We start from the raw sequence: 22,340 nt of genomic DNA, 5'->3' as shown, positions 1-22,340 counted from the left end.
GCCTCCAGCAGGCCTGTACATTAGCCGGCATCCTCCTACATCAACCCTCTTCAGTCCCCACCCCCCTACCCACTAGAATATAAGATCTTATGGAAGCTTGGTGTCACTAATGAGGGCTGAACGCCACAACGAGGGGCAGTCTGTTAGTGGTAAGAGGCCACTACGGTCACCAATCATACCAGTCTTCAACTTGACAGGCCTTTCATTTTCTCTGGCTTAGTGCTTTAAAGCAAACGCAGAAATCTTTCAGTAACTGATTGCAATTAGTTTTATTCACTTTCACCTGGCAGCTGGTAGCTGCTAGTGGTTAGCAAGTAAGTCAGGATTAATATCAGTTTGCAAATCTCAGTCAAATGTCAAATAAGCATTCCATTGCTTCTATTAGACTCCTTGTTTGAGTTTTAGCGCATACAGGCTCTTTCAATTTGTATCAGTGATGCAGCCAATACATGTGACAGGATAATATTGGAAAGTCCTAATAGAGCTGCAACAATAAGCAGATCAATACATTAGCTAATTAACAGGCAACTATTTTGTTATTTTATTATCTACTCTTCTATCTATCTTACTGATTGCAAACTGAACATCTTTGGGTTTTGGACTGTTGGTCGGACAAGACAAGCCCAAGATTTAAAGATCTTGGGCTCTGAGAAGTGTGAATTGTCCCAGTCAGGAACTATTTCTCCGATTATTCCGATACCACATGAATAAAGAATAAGCGAACGTGAAAAATATTTTGTATCCGCCCCGGGATTCAGATTCGCTCCAAATTTAAATGGGTTCATGATACATCCTTCCAACAAATTTAATGAAAATCAGGCAATTAGTTTTTCCATGATACTGCAAACAGACAAACCAAGCAAAAACATAACCTATTTGGTGGATGAAGGAAATAAGCGACAGTCTTTCTGTTGCAGCCCTAAAAAAGAAAATTCTAACTGGGCACGCCAGACTGCTGAGCTGCACATTTTAACAGTTTTTTTAGTGTTGGTCATTTATACATAGGATGAACATTTGTTATATAAAATATCAGAAAAAACTGGAAAACGGCCATCTCAATTTCCTAAAGCCCACATCTTTGAGTTGCTTGTTCTGTCCTACCAACAGTCAAAAACCCTAAGATATTAAATTATTGCTAGACAAAATATAGCAGTAAATCCTCACAATATTAAGAGGCACAGACTAGAAAATGTTTTGTCTAAATCAGTTATGGAAACAGTTGAAACAAAGCCAATTAGTTTTCTGTCCAACAATTAATTTCTTCAGCTATAGTATGTAATGGTAACTTCTGTAAGTTATGTACTGTGACATTAATGCTTTCTAGTGATGTGATATTGAATGCTCTTCACTGGAGTACAGTACATCATCAGGGTTAGGTGAGGCTTTGCCTGCTGGCTGTTGTGTCTGAGTAGTAACAATACACTGCCTGTGTTTCACAACCTGCTATTTTCAAAAACAGATTATGAAACTCAATGACCTCACATAGATACTGTGTGATATGTAGTTGTAGATATAACTGTGAACGCCTCAAGTACAATACTGAAGCTGTACCATTGCTTACTCACCTATTAAGAGAGTAACTGTTAGCATCAAGTGTGTGACACATAAATAGAAAGACCTCCAACAAGATATTTCACTATCACACTGGCAAACTATAGGCTGGAAAAACAACCACAGGCTTCAATGGCCTCACTGTACTCCCCAGAGTTGGCACCCCACTTTTACTGCTAACTTTCACCGAACTTTTCCAGAGCACAGGGCCCCGCTAGCAGCTGGACCCACATCAGGTTCTCATCAAGCCAAACTGGCCCACAGCATTTCTCTCTCTGTCATCTCCTCTAATGATCAGAGGGCAACTGATTGGTTTCTCATGACAGATCTTTAAAGATGAATCTCCATCTTACATTTTGCTTTTGTGACTGCAGAATACCCCGGTCTTCTTCTTCTTTGGTATTCTTCTGTCAGATCTCAAACTTGTTGCATTTGATACAAAACCATAAGTTATTGCTTTATCTGCTTTCTCATCTTCCTCTCCACAGCTGTATGAACTGGATAGAGACCCAAAGAGGAAAGAGTTCCTGGATGACCTCTTCAGCTTCATGCAAAAAAGAGGTATGTTACTGTGTGTGTGTGTGTGTGTGTGTGTGTGTGTGTGTGTGTGTGTGTGTGTGTGTGTGTGTGTGTGTGTGTGTGTGTGTGTGTGTGTGTGTGAAATAAACACAGTACATCAGTACACCACATTGGCTCTTACTCATTGAAGTACACCTACATTTATGTAGTTTCTTATGTTACCATATTATATCTCCTCGCTTTATATCCACCCAGTGTCATACAGAGACTCTTAATAGTTGGATATATAGAGGGATGACCCACCCCCACCTCTCTCTCTCTCTCTCTCTGACATATGACACAGCACCATCTACTCATTTTTCACTCATATGGGTGGTTGTGCAACCTCATGTCGTTCCAAGGCTATAACTAGAAGAGACGCATCATATTAATGCATAGGAATGGATTGGTGTAACTTCCCATCCTGGTGCTTGTCCACACGGCCAGGCACAAACGCACACACACACACACACACACACACACACACACACACACACAGGCGCGCGCCGTGCAGGCTTTTCACATTGGTGACACACACAACATCAAAACTGCAACTGCAAACTGCACCAAAAATTTTTTTTGTCTTCACCCGGACAACTCATTGTCATACTTAGGAAGCTACAGTATTGTATTTGCATGTATCGGAATCACGCAGATCTTCCTTCTCTCATAAATACAGAACAGCCTTGTTAATTCGACAAGTTGATTTATGGCTGAATTAATCAGATCAGCAGGCCATGACATGAGACGTCAGACATGTGCTCACAACTGACAAAAACAGTACTAAATGTTCAGTGTCAGCCACCGGCAAAGGGTGGATCTGCCAAGTCCGCTCTGAGAATCTGAGAGCTCCATCTGCAGGTTGTACCGATAACTGAGGCATCACTCCCTAATATGCAAATCTAGGATTGATCATATTTCATGTCAAAGGTGGGACTGAAGATTGGGTTTGGGATCACTTGGTGTTTAAATGGATATAACTTGATTAAAAGATTGATAAAGCCTTTGATTTTCCTTGCTGGGAAAAAGGACATTTGTCACAGCTTAATTCAAAATTGAACGTATTGATTAGGTCTTGCCCCAAGGCATTTTGTCTCATACTTGTTTTTTCATTAACTAACAAGCATGTCATCTCTAGTTTGAAGACAAGAAAACTTTGTCAGGTTGAGTAACATTAACAAGATCAATTTTAAATTGAATTAGTTAAAATTAAACTAAATGTAATGGACTGAAGCTCATGTCAAGTCAATTTTATTTATATATCCCAATATCCCAAATCATAAATTACAGCATACGACACCCTCTGTCCCTTTCGACTCACACGTCGCATAAAGAAAAACCCATAGACAAAATAGCAAAAAACAAATAGAAGAAACCTCAGGAAGAGCAACTGAGGAGGGATTTCTCTCCCAGGACAGACAGACGTGCCATAGATGTTGTGTGTACAGAATAGACCAATGTAATACAATTTCAATATAGACAATCCAAATGACATATATGAAAAAGAGTTCACCATGTAACCTGGAAAGAGGACAGGCTACACAAACGCACAAGAGGCAAAACTGAAGCACATCATTCACACAGATAGAAGAATGAAACAAACAGAGAGATAGATTTATGGCTGAATCACAAATTTGGCAACATGTTTTTTTGTACATGCCAATAAAGCAAATTAAATTAGAGAGAGAGAGAGAGAGAGAGAGAGAGAGAGCGCGCGTGTGAGAGAGAGAGAGAGAGAGAGAGAGAGCTTGTGGGGCACAAATGACAAATGAATATTATTCTGGTCGGCAGGACTACTGGCCTTAAAATGATACATTGAGACTGAGACCAACCCACAAGCTGGATAATGAAAGAATGAGCAACTACTTGAAAGTCAAGGCAAAAAGATGAGTTTTGAGTTTGGATTTAAAGGCCTCAACAGAAACAGTCTGATGTCCATAGGGAGGTTATTCCTAGAGAAAGGGGGCCCGATAGTTAAAGGCCCTGTGGTCTGCTGACATTTTTTTCTTCTTTTTTTTAACTCTGGGGATAGACAGGAGCAATATATTCGGATAGCGGAGACTCCTGATTCGAGTACAAGGTTTAAGGAGATTAGACAGGTAGGAAGGGACGTGCCCATGTCATCAGAAGCACATTAAAGTCTGATCTGTCATGGGTCGGGAGACAATGAAGGGTCTCGCTGGTCTGCTCCTTGCTGTGAGTGTGTGTGTTGTCAAAGTTAGAAAAGAAAATCAAAAGATCCTCCAGCCTACTTGTTCGTTGAACGACAACAATTCATGGCCTAGGTAAATAAATGTCAAGCATGCAGGGTGGTAAGTAAACTATTATACCTCAGCACCATAATTCACCATCAGTCCTAATTGGCTGGTAAAATGGTCTTTTCAAACGTGTCAAACCCCAAAGATTCCCAGCAAGAAGCATTTTTCTGTCGACATGAAAAGAAGTCTCCTGCCATGACAGTGTTTTTTTATTATTTCTGGATGAACTTTCCCCTCTGTGTGTGTGTTATTACAGGAACCCCAGTGAATCGTATTCCCATCATGGCCAAGCAGGTTCTGGATCTGTACATGCTCTACATGCTGGTGACAGAGAAGGGCGGCCTGGTGGAGGTCATCAACAAGAAACTGTGGAGGGAGATCACCAAGGGACTCAACCTGCCTACTTCAATCACCAGTGCAGCCTTCACCCTCCGCACACAGTCAGTACACACACACACACACACTTTGTACTGTAGCTGAAATGTTACTCAGTTACATTGGTGTGTTTGGTTTGTTTGGATTCAGTTACGAGCCACAAGGGTCTGTAAACAAAACTTACAAGTAGCTATTTTATTTCACAGTTTTGGTTGCTTTGCTCAGAGATCAATAACACAACTGATTTGTGTTTCTATAGTCGGCCACAACTCTCATACCCATGATCTTTTTGTTCTGCTAAGCGATTTCATGCATGTGGCGCTGCTGGCTATCAGATGTCAAAAACCATTTCGTTTGACCAATTAACCCATGTGTTTCAAGTCATTAGTTTGTTCAGATTGCAGTATGTTCTCACTCCTTATTAGCTGCACCGCAGATCAGTTCTAACGAGAATGGGACCTGCATGTTCAAGATTCTTGTGCCGTTACTTAGTTAATTATTCTATCACATCTAGTTATTGTCAATCACTCGATATCTTGTATGATTAAAGGGCGAGTGAATTTTTGTGTGTGGCTTTCCAGTAGAGTTGCTTTTTTATTGCGCACAGCTCTATGTTTGGAGAACAGTGTTGGGGAAGTTACTTTTAAAAAGTAGTGTTTGCTCGTTACTGCTCGTAATCCATTACTTTACTTAGTTACCCCCTATGGAAAGTAACTTTTTACTTTACTCATTACTTTTACGTTACTTTTAAAAGCAGGGGTCTGTGGCAGAGACTGAAGTTAATTTTACAAAAACTATCTTTGACCATAAAGCCAATCTATGGTTTATCAGTGAAGTGTCTGAACTACACTGCAGACTGGTGTCCTGTGTGGAGCTTGTGTGCGCGCAGCTGAGAAGGCAGTGTCGCTGTCAAATCTGTCCCTGGGAAAAGTAACGTTGCGCCAAATTGAAAAAGGAATTACGTTTCGTTACCAAATTTTCAGTAGTAGCGTTTTACACTACCTTTTAACCGAAAAAGTAGTTGCGTTACTGTAACTTACACCCAACACTGTTGGAGAAGCAATGCTAGGCAGGAGCTAAGCAATGCTTTGGATGCCATACTGCTTTGGATGCCATGATAGGTCAGATCTGAAAGTCACAATAACACGAACCAAAGTCACACAATAACACTAACTAACTAGCTAACTGATCAAGGAAGCGATAGCATCTCCAGGGTTCTGCAAGGTGTCAAAGAAGTGTGGTGTTTTTTTTAATAGAGCGATATGTACTGCTGTGGAGTGGGTTACCAGCAAAACATATTTTAGCCATCTAAAAAAAGGACCACCTAAAAAAATCTAAATAAGTTTAAGCTTATGCTATATTTAGAATATTTTCACCGCTTTACCTTGCCGTCAGACGGCCCTTTCCAACAGGGAACTGAAGCAGTTACTGCTCTCTTAAAATCTACCAGACTCCATTGACAAAAACATTATATATAATGTAATATTATATATATTTATGGCTATTTAAGACCACTCTTGCAGGGCAGGGCCCCCCTCATATTAATTAAGTATCTATTTATGTTTTATTGATGCCTCTATGTTTTTAGCTCTTGTTTTTAGGTTGTTGTGATTGTTGGAGCTTGTATTGCAATACAAATTTCCGTGTACATGGACAATAAAGTGCTATCTATCTATCTATCTATCTATCTATCTATCTATCTATATATCTATTTCACCTCACAGAACATGGGAGTTGCTGGTCTAACGTTACCCCTGCCTAATGTGTCGTCCATAGTAGTTACGTTACATTGCTTTGCTTCTGTGCCGTTATTGCCAAACTTAGCACAGCTAACATTCACTCAGCTATTGCTAGTGTTCACAATAATCATAACCTTACATGGACAGGCTGGTGCGTATGGTTTGACCATGTCCTGGATGTAGGATAGACAGAGCCATTCACAGCACAGTAGGCAAGTAGCAGTGTCTTGAACTGGATTCGAGCAGCCAGTGCAGGGTGCGGAGAAGTGGTGTAGCCATCATTAGGGGTTATTTTTTAGAAGACATAACACAACTGTATTTACATGCTGAGTAGCATAGAAAACTGAAATATCCCTTTAAGTTGACTAAAGGTTCATCCCAACCATCCCAAGAGTTTTAAATTAAAGCTTTGTATGTATTCAAGTTTTAGGAACTAGTTGACATTTTCACCAGTAGGTTAAAGCTCAGGACATCCCTATTAGACTAGGTTGATTTTCAGATAATGTGACACCATCGGGCATTTTTGAGTAAAAGTTGGCAAACACACTTTTCTAGGGGTATTTTTTTCTGCTGAATCCATTTTTGCTGTTTGCCAAGCTGTATCTCTTACGTGAAACTCAGTAGAGCGCAAACTCCAAGATGACCTCTAAAATGTCAGGAAATTCCATATTTTTAAACTTTACATCAATTAACGAGTATAGAAAGTTTATTTAGGTGGGAATTAAGATACTTGTCTGTGACAATGATAATTGCATTATTTCTCATTGTAGTCATGAAAATATGTTTTTATCCTTATATTTCAAATGGACAAATAGAATATCTAGAATGCAAGAGTCACTTGTTTGGAGTCGCATGCATACTATTGTCTTTGGATCATGAAGTGTGTGAATTGAGTTTGGAGTTATCCAAGAGGTTTGTTATTCTACTTTCTATTTCTATTACTTTCTGCAGTTATTTCCACACATCCTATTTTTCATTACAATTCATTTCTATATCCAAAGAGCGACATGAACCGACACAAAATATTTCCAGTTGTGGAATTGTACCAATGAAGTTGGTCAGATTATAAGATCACCATTATGGAAGCTGTGTGTAGTTTGAAGCCTGACCGGTCAATGTCATTGGAAGATGAGCTATACAATGCGACAGAACAGGGCCTTCTGACACTAAAAGCAGCTGCACAAAGTAGAGGATAAGGAATACATATGACTTCATCAACCTAGAGCGGGAAATTCAGCTTGTTCCAGTTGAATTTGGACATGTCCCTTTACAACCCTGCTATCAGAACCTAAAGAACATTCACTGATACCAAAATACACGACCCCTGAATGGTTCATGGAATTGATCCATGCTGCATTAAAACTGAGAAATGACATACTTGCACAACCAGCATACAAAGGTTTTGTAGTAAGCGAAGAGGAAATGATATCATGCGTTCCAGAGAGCCTCTTCATGTTCCTTCGCTTAATGTTTGGTGGACAGGGTCTCTTACAAGTGAATCATGATGATGAAGCTGCTCAAAATAAAAAAGACGACACTCAGGATTTTCATAGGATTCAAAAATCCTATGAAAAATCGAGGAAGGGATGAAGTGACCCTGCCCGGAGGAAGCCCGGGGCCCCCGTCTGGAGCCAGGCCCAGATGGAGGGCTCGTCAGCGAGCGTCTGGTGGCCGGGTTTGCCACGGAGCCCGGTCGGGCACAGCCCGAAAAAGCTACGTGGCGGACATCCCTCCATCCCATGGGCCCACCACCTGTGGGAGGAACCGCTGGGGTCGGGTGCGCTGCCACATGGGTGGCAGTGAAGGTCAGGGGCCTCGACGGACCAGACCCGGGCAGCAGAGGCTGGCTCTGGGGACGTGGAATGTCACCTCTCTGTGGGGGAAGGAGCCGGAACTTGTGCGGGAGGTGGAGCGCTACCGGTTAGATCTGGTGGGGCTTACCTCTACGCACAGTCTTGGTTCTGGAACCATACTCCTGGATAGGGGTTGGACTCTTTTCTTCTCCGGAGTTGCCCAGGGTGTGAGGCGCCGGGCGGGTGTGGGGATACTCACAAGCCCCCGGCTGAGCGCCGCTACGTTGGAGTTTAACCCGGTGGACGAGAGGGTCGCTCCCTACGCCTGCGGGTTGTGGGGGGGAAAATCTCTGACTGTTGTTTGTGCATATGCACCAAACAAGAGTTCAGAGTATTCGGCCTTCTTGGAGACCTTGAGTGGAGTCCTGCATGGGGCTCCAGTTGGGGACTCCATAGTTCTGCTGGGGGGACTTCAACGCGCACGTGGGTAATGATGGAGACACATGGAGAGGCGTGATTGGGAGGAACGGCCTCCCTGATCTAAACCAGAGTGGTTGTTTGTTGTTGGACTTCTGTGCTAGTCATGGATTGTCTATAACGAACACCATGTTCGAACATAGGATGCTCATAAGTGTACTTGGTACCAGAGCACCCTAGGCCAAAGGTCAATGATCGATTTTATAATCGCTTTCATCTGATCTGAGGCCATATGTTTTGGACACTCGGGTGAAGAGAGGGGCGGAGCTGTCAACCGATCACCATCTGGTGGTGAGTTGGGTCAGGGGTGGGGGAAGACTCTGGACAGACCTGGTAAGCCCAAACGGGTAGTGCGGGTAAATTGGGAACGTCTGAGGAGGCCCCTGTCCGACAGACTTTCAACTCACACCTCCGGGCGGAGCTTTTCGTGCATCCCTGTGGAGGCTGGGGGGGGGGCATTGAACCCGAGTGGACAATGTTCAAAGTTTCCATTGCTGAAGCTGCGGTGAGGAGCTGTGGTCTTAGGGTCTTAGGTGCCTCAAGGGGCGGTAACCCACGAACACCGTGGTGGACACCGGTGGTCAGGGAAGCCGTCCCGATTGAAGAAGGAGTCTTTCCGGGATATGTTATCCCAGACGACTCCGGAGGCAGTTGCAAGGTACCGAAGGGCCCTGAAGGGCTGCAGCCTCTGCCGTGAAAGAGGCAAAGCAGCGTGTGTGGGAGAAGTTCGGAGAAGACATGGAGAAGGACTTTCGGTCGGCACCAAGGTGCTTCTGGAAAACCGCTCGCCACCTCAGGAGGGGGGAAGCGGGGAACCATCCAAGCTGTGTACAGTAAGGATGGGGACGCTGTTGACCTCAACTGAGGAGGTAATAGGGCGGTGGAAGGAGCACTTTGAGGAACTCCTAACCCGACTAATACGCCCTCTATGGTAGAGGCAGAGCTGGAGGATGAGGGGGGGGATTGGCATCAATTTCCCTGGTGGAGGTTGCTGAGGTAGTTAAACAACTCCACAGTGGCAAAGCCCCAGGAATTGATGAGATCCGTCCAGAAATGCTTAAAGCTCTGGGTGTGGAGGGGTTGTCTTGGTTGACACGCTCTTCAACATTGCGTGGAAGTCTGGGACGGTGCCTAAGGAGTGGCAGACTGGGGTGGTGGTTCCCTTTAAAAAAGGGGGGACCAGAGGGTGTGTGCCAATTACAGGGGTATCACACTTCTCAGCCTCCCGGTAAAGTCTACTCCAAGGTGCTGGAAAGGAGGGTTCGGTCGATAGTCGAATCTCAGGTTGAAGAGGAACAATGCGGATTCCGCCCTGGTCGTGGGAACAACGGACCAGATCTTTACTCGCAAGGATCCTGGAGGGAGCCTGGGAGTATGCCCAACCAGTCTACATGTGTTTTGTGGATCTGGAGAAGGCGTATGACCGGGTGCCCCGGGAGATACTGTGGGAGGTGCTGCGGGAGTACGGGGTGAGGGGGTCCCTTCTCAGGGCCATCCACCTCTGTACGACCAAAGCGAGAGCTGTGTCCGGGTTCTCGGCAGTAAGTCGGACTCGTTTCAGGTGAGAGTTGGCCTCCGCCAGGGCTGCGCTTTGTCACCAATCCTGTTTGTAGTATTTATGGACAGGATATCGAGGCGTAGTCGGGGTGGAGAGGGGTTGCAGTTCGGTGGGCTGGGGATCTCATCGCTGCTTTTTGCAGATGATATGGTCCTGATGGCATCATCGGCCTGTGACCTTCAGCACTCACTGGATCGGTTCGCAGCCGAGTGTGAAGCGGCTGGGATGAGGATCAGCACCTCTAAATCGGAGGCCATGGTTCTCAGCAGGAAACCGATGGAGTGCCTTCTCCAGGTAGGGAATGAGTCCTTACCCCAAGTGAAGGAGTTCAAGTACCTTGGGGTCTTGTTCGCGAGTGAGGGGACAATGGAGCGGGAGATTGGTCGGAGAATCGGCACAGCAGGTGCGGTATTACATTCAATTTATCGCACCGTTAGACGAAAAGAGAGCTGAGCCAGAAGGCAAAGCTCTCAATCTACCGGTCAGTTTTTTGTTCCTACCCTCACCTATGGTCATGAAGGCTGGGTCATGACCGAAAGAACAAGATCCAGGGTACAAGCGGCCGAAATGGGTTTCCTCAGGAGGGTAGCTGGCGTCTCCCTTAGAGATAGGGTGAGAAGCTCAGTTATCCGTGAGGAGCTCGGAGTAGAGCCGCTGCTCCTTTGCGTCGAAAGGAGCCAGTTGAGGTGGTTCGGGCATCTGGTAAGGATGCCCCCTGGGCGCCTCCCTAGGGAGGTGTTCCAGGCACGTCCAGCTGGGAGGAGGCCTCGGGGGAGACCCAGGACTAGGTGGAGGGATTATATCTCTAACCTGGCCTGGGAACGCCTCGGGATCCCCCAGTCGGAGCTGGTTAATGTGGCCCGGGAAAGGGAAGTTTGGGGTCCCCTGCTGGAGCTGCTACCCCCGCGACCCGACCCCGGATAAGCGGATGAAGATGGATGGATGGACACTCAAAGAAATGTTCTTAGTGTTTCTGAAGACCATCAGCACGTGTAGCACTTTCCAAGGACTTTGCGTTTTTTGTCAAACGGCAAGATGCAGATATTAAGACAGGTTGAACCAATTTCAATCAGACAATCAGCACAACCAACTCAGAAGTATTGGCTATATGCCAATTGTACAAGCTCCCGCCCATGAACTCGACACACTCAACACAGTAATACAGAGATGCAGGCACATTGCAACAGCACTTGGTCAACAACACGTGGTCCTTACAGTTGACGAAGCACTTTACAGTAAGCTTATGGAACTCAAATGGGAAAAAGATGAATATCAGGATTTTCTGATCATCAGAATGGGTGGCCTGCACACATCTCTACCCTTCCTGAAGGTGATTAGCAAACACATGCAATCGTCTGTTTTGATGCAAGCATGGATTGAAAGTGGACTTTTTGGTCCGGGTACAGCAGAACAAGTCATCCTCGGCAAAGGGAAGTCTTACTCCAAGGCTATGCGTGCACATAAAATCACGATCCAAGCAATGTGGAGAATCCTAATTCCAAAACTCATGAACTTCATCCAAAATGAAAATCATGCTCTGAAGCAGACGCTGGAAGGGAAATCAAGCAGTGAAGACATTGAAGATCTACTCACATTCCTGGCTACCAAAGAGTTCCTTAATATTTTGTCTTCTTTTGAGATATCAAACATGAATCCGAACTTCAAATTTTGGTGGAGCTACATGGAGATGGTGGAGATCTTGTTGATGTTCACTCGTGCTCAACAAGAAGGCAATTGGAAATTGCACTTGCATTCCTTCCAGCGAATGATTCCTTTCTTCATGACATACGGGCACACCAACTATGCTCGTTGGTGAACACTCTACATTAGCGAGATGCATCAACTCCCCCCAGAAGTCCAGGAAGAATTTGATGAAAGGAACTTTGTTGTAAAACGCACTGGCCAACCATTCAATGAAGTGGACCCTGACCAGAGTCAAGAATGGCTGAACGGCCAACCAGTGGTGAAACGACAGTGCATCACTGGTTGGCCGTTCAGCCATCTGTCGAGCACATTACCAAACTGCTTTGTGGCGCCAAGCAAACAAGCGGTATCCTGTCCTTCCTCCGCCAGAGACAATGGGGTGGAGACTGGAAGATTCTATGCTGCTGCCCATCTTGATGTCACTTCCTCCAGTCCCAGAGTACTGTCTGGAATTGATCAGCTGCAGCTGTGCCTCAAGATGTATGAGTGCACGATATAAATGTAAAAAGTCTTGTCTGCGTTGCTTTGTTGCATGCAAATGCAAGTGATGCAGAATGTAGCAATTGCTGAACTGGATAAGAGAACTGCTCTATGGCGTTGTGATCATATTGGAGAATCTTGTCGTACCATTGTTTAAATAACATTTAACTTATAACTATAACTATAACTTTTATATGCCATGCAGTTCATGTTTTAGTTATTATTCAGCTAATGTAATGTCCAACTTCATAAGGTAATTTTAGGCCAAGTTTACTGTGTTTATTTCCTTTATCTGTTCAAAGCTAATGTTAGTGGTGTTAATTTGTCTCAATTCTTAGTATTTACAACCAATCTTTCTGGGAATATCTTTTGCAGAAATAAACCAAAAGAAAATTTAGTTTGGTGACATTTCAGTCCTTAAACTTGTTTACATGGACATGTAAATGTTGAAAAGTAATAAACACTCTTAACATAATGTAATAGGATGGATGGTTTAAGGCCTTTTGCTGCCAGCAGCATGATGTTGATGTTCTTACATGGACATACTCCAATACACAAAACAACAGGTCAGTGTTTACCAGAAATATTGTAAGACAGAATGACTAACTTGTTCTGACTATTCAGTTTGTTTCCTTTACTCAATAAATGGTATAGCACAATAAAAACAGTTTATCTTTGCGCCAGTGCTGACAAATTTGCTCATTTTTGCATATGAGGTGGTCATCTTGGATTTTACACTCTACTGAGTTTCACGTAAGAGATACAGTTTGGCAAACAGCAAAAATGGATTCAGCATAAAAAATACCCCTAGAATAGTCTATTTGCCAACTTTTACTAAAAAATCCCTGAGGAGTTTTATTTAGGCACATTTTTGTGATTTCAACCTGGTCTATATGCTAACAGGCCTTTAGTGAAACATAAATACACTGTGTTCCTTTCAGATACATGAAGTACCTGTACCCATACGAATGTGATAAGAGGAGTCTGAGCAACCCCAACGAGCTCCAGGCAGCCATCGACAGTAATCGGCGGGAGGGCCGCCGACAGAGCTTTGGCAGCTCCCTCTTTACCTATTCGCCCAACGGGACGCCCACCATGCTCTCCTCACCGAAGCTCTCCTCAGCCAGTATAGGTCTGACGGTTGGCACCAACGGGGCCTCGCTTACCCCCATCCAGAAGATCAAGAAAGGTGAGAATACACTCACAACACATTACATGGGTTAACTGTTGGAGTCGATGTTTGAAGACTGGAAAGCAGGAAAGAGTTCATTTTGAGAGACTGACTGTTGATTTTTTGTTGGTTTTGTAATCTTTTTTTTTTTTACATTGCTCAAAATTGTGATAAGAAATGTGTTAAAAATGATTCCAACTTGTCTGTATCATTTTTAAATGAAAATATCAATCCTTCATATCACTGGAGATAGTTCCTCTGTGAAATTCAGATGTTACCAAACCTTGAGTTTCAAAGCAATATCATTTATTTACTGCTAGGAAGCAGATGTGGTGAACATTTTTGAGTAGGAAGCTCAAATCTTCATCTTTCCCATTTAATAGAAATTAATTTGCTGTCCTCTCTGCTTTAAGAGATCTTAATTCACAGTAACATACAGTAGTATCTCAGACCAGCTGTTTTTCTGTCAGTGTTGTCTGGGAGTAACATATTTAATATTTTGCCTGGATAACACATCATATTCAGTTGTATTTGAGTTGAAGTTGCCCCCTCTCTTCCTCTCTGTGGTGTCTGGCCAGAAGAGGAAGGAGGCCAGCCGCTGCCGGGGCTCGGTGTGGCTCGTCTGCCAGCGGGCCTTGCGGGCCACACGGTGGCTGCTGTGCAGGTAGCGGCAGCTCAGGCAGCTCAGATGGCGGCTCTGGAGCAGCTGAGGGACAAATTGGAGGCCGGCGAACCACCAGAGAAAAAGATGGCGCTGTCGGCCGAGGAACACCACCGACTGCTGCAGAGAGCTCTGCAACACAACCTGCTGGCCATGACCGCTCAGATACCCATGAACATCCGCATCAATAACCAAGGTATTGAACACACCGCCAGTTTCTGATATATTCAGCTAACATGAGTAGAACAAAACAACCAGTCAGACATGATTCTTCACATCAGATGAAGAAGTGCTGTGCTCCCCTGTGGAAATTCTTCCACTATCAAATCAACATAAGATAAAAGTGTGAACAAGCTTTCTTACATCTGCTGAGCTCAAAAGGTTGAACTTTAGAGGTTCTTTTTCACAGAAGATTCACAGAAGAACACACTGATGTTAACTTCAACAGTAATTTCCAAATCTATGATCAATGACTTTTGTTCTGATTAAAGTAGATATCACTTTGGTCTGACAACATAATATAAATTTTTTTTTATCGCTGTTGAATTTAAGAAAGTTCATACTTGGCCATCTATTTCCAGCAGAGTGCCAGGCAGCAGATAGAAACAGGGTCATTAGGTTCAACAGACATCAATATTAATTTAAGAATTAATATTAATAATCAGTCAGCACAAAGTATGATCTTCCAGAGAGATCTACCTCTGAAGAAAATGTTATAAGAATCTGCAATAAAAAACAAAACAATTGATTATTACCACATCACATCTGCTCTGGGTTTTACATTTCATTGTTTTATCCCAGAATTGACATGCCCTGTATTTCACACACTCTCCCTCTTCCTGGCAGTTAGTATCTCAATACACTTTTGTCATTTTACCACAAACCACAGTACCCAACAGTGAGGAAGTAACCCACAACAGTTATATGTTGACCTGTTTAGCTTATAGAAGCAGCATGTATACATATACAGTACATGTGTGTCTTTGTCTGAGCTGGGATTCCCTTCTGCTATCAGACACTTAGATCTTATAGCAGAGTTTGTGTTGGTTGATGTCTATCTGATTGAACACGCAAACTGTTTCTCAGTATTGAAAATACAGGTGATTTCAGAGAAATGTAGAATTGGATGGTTTTTGCAAATTCACACAATTGTTGTGCTGTCAGTGAGTAGTGTTCTTGAGTTGCTCTTTTGGTTCGTAGATAGTTAAGGGAGAAGTCAACTGTGGACTGGTGTTACAAAGACATCTTGTAGTCTTTAAACTGAATACAATTACAGTTTTATTTATCACGGCTCTACTTTGTGGTTTGTCTTTCTTATAGACAGCAGGCAGGACTCGGCCCTGAACCTTACCACAAACGGCACAAGCAGCATCAGTATGTCAGTGGAGCTCAATGGAGTGGTGTACACTGGTGAGTATCGCTGTCATGTGGCACAGGAAGTCCAGCTTTCTTCTTAGTAAATATGTACTTTACTTTAAAGTACCCATATTGTAAAAAAAAAAAATCCCTTTAGTCTTTTTGTCACAGTATGACTACCAGGTTTGGTAATTTCCACTGGGGATCACTTTTTAAAATTTGTATCCCACTCACTTTTCTAGTTTCATATTGATTTTCGTAAGAAAATCCCTCTTAACATTGTCCTCTTACTATCCAGACACTAGGGTCCGACAGGACAAGCGAGGAGTTCGTAAAACGCCTTCAATGATTACCGTGTGCACAGAGGACAGAGAACTTTTTTTTTCATCTAACTCACAGAAAGAAAGTAAATAAAGTGTTGACCAATCTTGGAAAGAAAGCACATTTTAACTAGTCCTTTAAGCTTTATTTTAAAATTAAACAAAATTAAACGGGAAAACTTTGTATTCTAACCTTTTTTTTTGCATTTGTTGTATCTTTTTTCTGTCCAGGCGTTCTTTTTGCTCAGGCAGCAGCAGGATCGTCCGTCTCCAACAAGACGGTCAGCAGTCGTGTCGCTCCACAGCAGCAGCAGAACACACCTACCTCAACCTCAACCTCAACCTCCAGCAACCTGTTGTCTTAACTGGCCTTTCCCCTTCTTTTTTTTTAATTACCACGCTAAGTAAAGCCAAAAATCAACCTCATTTTCTACATAATCTATGCCAAAAAGAACCATCAACTGTACAGAAAGACACAAACTGAAACTCCGATCACTTGAAGTACACTATCTCAGGTTTTCACTCACCAACTCACCTCTTTTGTTCTTCATAGCCAAAATGATTTCGGAAAAAAAAGAATATCTCAACTGAGAGCCAGTATATGCTAAACAAGTATGTATGCACAACCTGTAAATTATTTATTTCTGGCTAAATGTACAGATTTTTGGAGAACAAAAGAGAAGGTAATAACTAGGAGGTTAATGCACTGTTTACACACACAAACACAGCTACTGATTGACAGCAATGTTTTATCCTCTAGGGGAGAGATTTTGTTTATTTTATTTTACCTTTTCATTGTCATTATTGTTATTCTCTTTACTGTGTTTTATCATTTAAATCTTTACCAATCCCATCACTGCAGGAAAAAAAATATATATATTTAGAATTCTATAAAAAGAAAATATGAATAGCCTCTATTTTAAATCAGAAAAGCTTTAAAGGTATATGTTGTTTCGTTAGGGCATATGACAATTTACCGTTGTGACCTCATTTTGTGTAAAACCTTATTCACATGGCAGCCATTTTGGATCCCTATTTGGAAGAGTCCGATGCCTGTCTGCGGCATGCCACAGATTCTCCAGTGAAACACAAATGGAAAAAAGAATATTGGTTCACTTTTTCACACATTTTATCTATTATCTATTGCTACCAGAGTCTCGTCAGTAGCGAGTTAGCTGGAGTGCTATGTAGCTGATGAATTCAAGCAGTCTTCTTCCTGAGACAGCTGGCTCATTTTGATCTAAAATCCTTACCTGCTTGTTGACATAAGGCCAGTTTAATGTATATCTGTGCCAATCTTCCAGGTGGTTTGTCAAGTTAGTGTTCAAAATCGCTGTTTTCTAAGTAAGGTCAGGTGGGGAAAATGAACTAAAGCCTTTCTTGAGGTTTTTTTTCCCCTGCTCGATGCATCTCAATATGCTGGACTTGTGGCACCAACTGTTATACTGTTATACTGAATAATACACGTTTCTGATTGTTCTCAGGTGTCCGTCAGCTCATCGCTTTGTACAATCTCTTGACAGAGCAATGTATTTAACGTCTTTCTCTGCGGAAAGATCAATTTTTAATTTTAATTTGTTTTCTAACTTGGCCTTCTAGTGGAGTGATTGTCTTAAGGTCAGATGCATGTCTGTATTTGTAGATAAAGCCCTTCAGGGATCAGGAGTGAGGCAGGAAAACTGCAATTTCCTGTCTTAAATTCACAGGAGTCGTGTATCCACTAAATCCTTGTCATTATGGAGACACTCACATGGACAATCAGGTGTCAGGAGATGCTATCTAAGCTTCAAAGAAACTTGACAGTTATTTCAGCTTGTATCTGATGTTTTGTTGTTGTTTTGTATTATAGATTACAGATGCTTTTATTTTTTGTTTCAGCTTTGTGTTTTACATGACTTAGTGCTTCTTCTGATCCAAGTGCTTCTTATCCTGTGTTGTGACAAGGACTGGGTCTCCTTGAGGCTGGCTGTCAAGGATATAACAGAGAATGTCTTGCGATCCTCTGACTATTTTTTTTAGATGTTGCTTAATTGGGGACTTTGACAATGTGATCTCAGAGGTAATAACTGCAGCTGAGCGCTTGCTTGTGTCTTATTGTTTGTACAAACACTCACTGCAGTTAGATTTGTAAAAAGTGAAATTGGCCACAGTGGAGATACCATATCATTCATGTGTAGTTGTGTTTCTGCATTTTGAAGTCAATCAATCTATCAGCTTTTTGAACTTTAACCTGTGTTACCTCTCTGGACTGTTAAAAATTGCTACTCTACCCACCCAACCCCACCCCGACGCAAAGCAGCCTCATTCCTACTGTCGTTAGGAAGTAAATCAGGCTTTGTATGTGGGTTCTGTTTTGAGGCCTTAACACAGCATGAGATGACCAGAGAGCCAGCAGTACCTCCGTCTAATCAGTTTTTACTGTTCCAGTCAAATATCACCAGATGGCCGCTGCAGCTTTGATTCTGGACTCGCGTCTCAGTGGGAAATCACCACCAGCTGCTACACAAACACTGTTCAGTTTTGTAAAGTAGGGTACTTTACCATCTCTCATTCAAAGACACACACGATAATCAAATGCTCTTCTTAAAGGTTTGATCAAATAGTGAGAAGTGAACTGTTCAGCCTCACTTGTTTTAATACATCCTACAAAAAGAAAAGTGAAGCTTTAGTTGGATTTTAAGTTAGTTTGTCAGAGGCAGAACCAGGCAGGGGTTGATGCATAGACCGTAAAGGTGAAGCCAAAACATCTAGACTGCCCCCTGGTGGCTGGCTGCAGTACAGGTCATAAATCCCACTCCCTCCATGTTAGTGGCTGGGACATGTGCCAAACTAAAAAATCACACATCAAACACATTTTCCCTAAGATGGTTTCTGTCATTTAAGGTAGTTCTTATCACTCAATGTATGTTCAAGTGTTCATTTTTCTGATATGTTTGGTTTTTATTTGTTATTTGATGTTATAAAAACGGGGTGAAACGTCATGATTGACAGCTGTGATTGACTCACGATTGGTCGGGCGGGTGTATTGGCGGGACTTCGATACCGCGGCTCCACTGCCCAATCACTACTGCGCAGACTCTGGCTCCAAAATTACAAGATGGCAGTGCCCATTTCTGGGATATTTTGGCTTTAACTTTGTACAGTGGGAGGAAGTGGAAAGACGTCGTCCATCTTTATACAGGCCTACAGTCTATGGGCAGAACTGAAAGCAGAGACAGGATGTCATTAGTTGAGTTAAATCTCAATGAAGCTGAAAACCACGGTGTTTCCATAGTGAGGAAAGAGGAATTATTGTCAAATATTTTAACAGGCAGCTGACTCTCCACAAGGGGGCTCTTTATGTCTCATAGTTGCTGTTTTCTTTGTGGGTGTTTGAGGTTTTACATTTTTACACTTGTACCACCTGTTGGCTAAAATAACTACTGTTAGGAAAACTGGTCAGATGTCCGCAATGGCACCTTAGCTCCACCCAACCACGACCCTGCAACACACACAAACACGCACACACACTACACGGGACCGAGGCAAAGGATGCTGGGGCCATCACACTATGTACATAAATAATGATGGAGAATCATTGCGTCTCACTAACCTTCAGTGGTTGTTAAATACTCAAACCAAAACTCAGCTATAAGTATTAATACTTTCAATAGGTTCCAAGTTTATAGTTACTCAACACAAAATACAGAACTTTGCAGTTGCAAACTTGCAGTTGTTGGCTGCAGGTGGCACAAGTGTCCTACCCTTTTTGGTTATTGATTAGGCTCTTGGTGTAGATTTGTTACAAAGGAAGGAAATGTGTATTTCTACAGTGAACAATGTAGGTAAATCTGGCTGCGTCCTCACTGTGGACAGTTGAGTCGTGTTGAGAGTCATTTACAGATGCACAATAATGATAGACGCCTTTTATCTAAAGCTTTATGAAGTATAGCTACATATACAGTATTGAACAACAGCCATTTGAAATTTCAGTGAAATTTAGATATTTGTATTGCAATCTGGGTCTTATTGTTGTAGTTTTGGAAATTTGAAATTCCACAAGAGTTGGATGCTGCAGAGAAGGCAGTTACTGCTGCTCTGCTAGCTAGGCTAGTTAGCATTTAGCAGCACTAGTTTTATCTGGTGTTCCTTTTCCTTCTCCGTTAATATTTAAGATATAGCTATTGTCTTTTTATATGGTATAACAACTTGCTTAGATTTTTGCTTAGAAAATAGATTTTTCAATTCCAGGAAACAGGAAAAAATATATAATATATAAAAATATACATTTGATGGTATAACGATTTCTATGGTAAAGTACGATGTCCAAAAGTCTGATTCTGGGGTTCTCTCTCTCTCTCTCTATCTCTCTCTCTCTCTCTCTCTCTCTCTCTCTCTCTCTCTGTGAGTAGCAGATGTCACAGTTGCTGATAATGGCTGACAATCAAAAAGAGAAATGCATGGCTGAAAGCATTAGTTTGTCGGGGAGGGCTGCTGCAATCAAAATTCAATCAATACTGATCTAAAGGATCAGTATTGCTTTTTTAGATTTGACCCTGTGACCTTCTGGCCCCTGAGCTAAACATTCAAGCACCTGCCCTCTTCAATTGATCCATGTTTACCGTATATATCTATCGACCGGCTCTGTGAGATATTTGCATTTAAACAGTGGAGGTACTGTTTTCTCGCTCTCGCTCTCTTTTAGTATGTGCATGGCAGCATCTTCAGGGATTAGTTTTAATTGCGTGGTAGAGACAATCAGACGATGTTATGACAACACAGTATACCTCCAAACACTCTGACATCCCTTCAACCACAATCAAGCCCCGTTTCTACCTCAAGAACTAATAAAGCTTTGGCAAAAAAAAATGTTTGCTTCAGCCACAACAGACATCAAAATGTTGTTAATGCTGGTTTATGAAGACATTGACTATGAAAGAGATTGTAATTACCACAGACAATCAGATATCACTTATTTATTTCCATTATTTGGTTATTGCAAGGGGAACCAGAGATGTCAGTATAGTTGAGGGTTCAGTTCAAGCTTCAACGTCTTTACCAAGAGCTCCCCTCAGTGGGAAGTTTTTGTCATGACACAGAATCACTTCAGATTTCTCAAATGGAAACACAAAAAGGTCTGAGCTAAGGCTGCAAAGATTCACTGTCCTTCAGTCTGAACATTTACTGCTAACAGATTACATTATTTTTGTCTTCATTTCCTTCCAGTGTTTCCAGTATTTTTGTCTTGTTAAGGTGACAAAGCCTCTTTAGATAATTATAATGGGACACTAAAAGGCTCCACTGATTTTAAAAAAAGTTTAAAAGGCTCCACTGAAAACAAACTGTTAAAAGCATTAACTTACATAATTCATTTAGTTATTAAAAACAGTAAACAATCAATAATCAAACATCCTGTCTCTGTCCCGTCTGTTTCTCTCCGTCAGGCAGGTTCCTCAATATTTTAAGGAACATTGGAGCAATGTAGCAGTGAAAACTGTATCAGTCTTAACTCAGTATGAAACCAGAAGTTCTTAGTTTTGAAAAGAGTTTATAGCAGGTTTTGGTTCAGATTGCTTCAGATTTTTTTCTGAATGTGACCAGCTGCTTTTTATGTCTGTAGCTGCTTTGTTTTCATCATTAGATTAGACGATGCTCGCGCAAGACATTGTGTCTGCAGTTCTTGTCAAAGTTATATTATTGTTGTGTGGTAATGCAGTTTAAAAGCGTGGGTTGATTTCAAACTTGTTTGGTGCGTTCACATGCTGCCGGGAAAACACTTTTTCATCATGTTCTGAATGCATTTTGTTTGTCTTTGAGTTTGATTTCGCGACAATATTGGTAGTAAATGTAGTGCTTTTCAGGGGCTGACTCCCAATCAGCACAAACTCTCTGAGTCTCTTGTGGTTGGCTTGCTCGCTCTATGTCATAACTTTTAGGTGTTTTACACTGAAATGTTGCTGCTTTCACTCCCACCAGAGCCGTAGCTAAATAACCTCTTGAAACATTACTAGATCCAGAGTGTCTTGCATTGAAAATTGACAATGACTCCTGATCCCACATGTTGCCAACATGGAATTCTGCTAGAACATTTACGGGTTAAGGTTCCTGTGGGGTTTAGGGGCTTTTGACTGAACTTCACCACTGATTTTACCTCCATCAAGGGGGGATGTGGACAAGGAAAATAACAAGATGCCTTCTGCTGTGACAATTGTTGTATGAATTAACCTGTATTACTAAGATTCATTAAATAGAATATTTCTGAAATGTGTCTTTTTAGGGCTATGAATTATATCATGTTCATATTGTTTTTGCTTTTTCTTTGCTTTGTTTTCTGGATATGCTGTAGCAACCCTGGCACAC

The 22,340-nt window shown here is 42.2% G+C and overlaps 1 protein-coding gene across 3 annotated transcripts in view; it reads left to right on the top strand.

Moving 5' to 3' along the window:
- arid3a (AT-rich interactive domain 3A) overlaps positions 1-17,437 on the top strand; it is a 61,187-nt gene extending 43,750 nt beyond the window's left edge. For 2 of the 3 annotated variants that reach the window (XM_078258708.1, XM_078258711.1), the window contains exons 4-9: positions 2,040-2,112; positions 4,624-4,807; positions 13,435-13,682; positions 14,243-14,521; positions 15,646-15,735; positions 16,233-17,437. In XM_078258708.1, the coding sequence (XP_078114834.1) occupies positions 2,040-2,112; positions 4,624-4,807; positions 13,435-13,682; positions 14,243-14,521; positions 15,646-15,735; positions 16,233-16,366 (1,008 nt within the window). In that variant the 3' untranslated portion in view covers positions 16,367-17,437. The remainder of the gene's footprint in view (positions 1-2,039; positions 2,113-4,623; positions 4,808-13,434; positions 13,683-14,242; positions 14,522-15,645; positions 15,736-16,232) is intronic. The other variant, XM_078258712.1, reaches the window with a different exon arrangement.
- Positions 17,438-22,340: the final 4,903 nt, after the last annotated feature.

Source organism: Sander vitreus, chromosome 9 (assembly GCF_031162955.1).
Source record: "Sander vitreus isolate 19-12246 chromosome 9, sanVit1, whole genome shotgun sequence".
NCBI lineage: Eukaryota > Metazoa > Chordata > Actinopteri > Perciformes > Percidae > Sander > Sander vitreus.
This window is presented reverse-complemented; position numbering and strand designations above follow the sequence as displayed.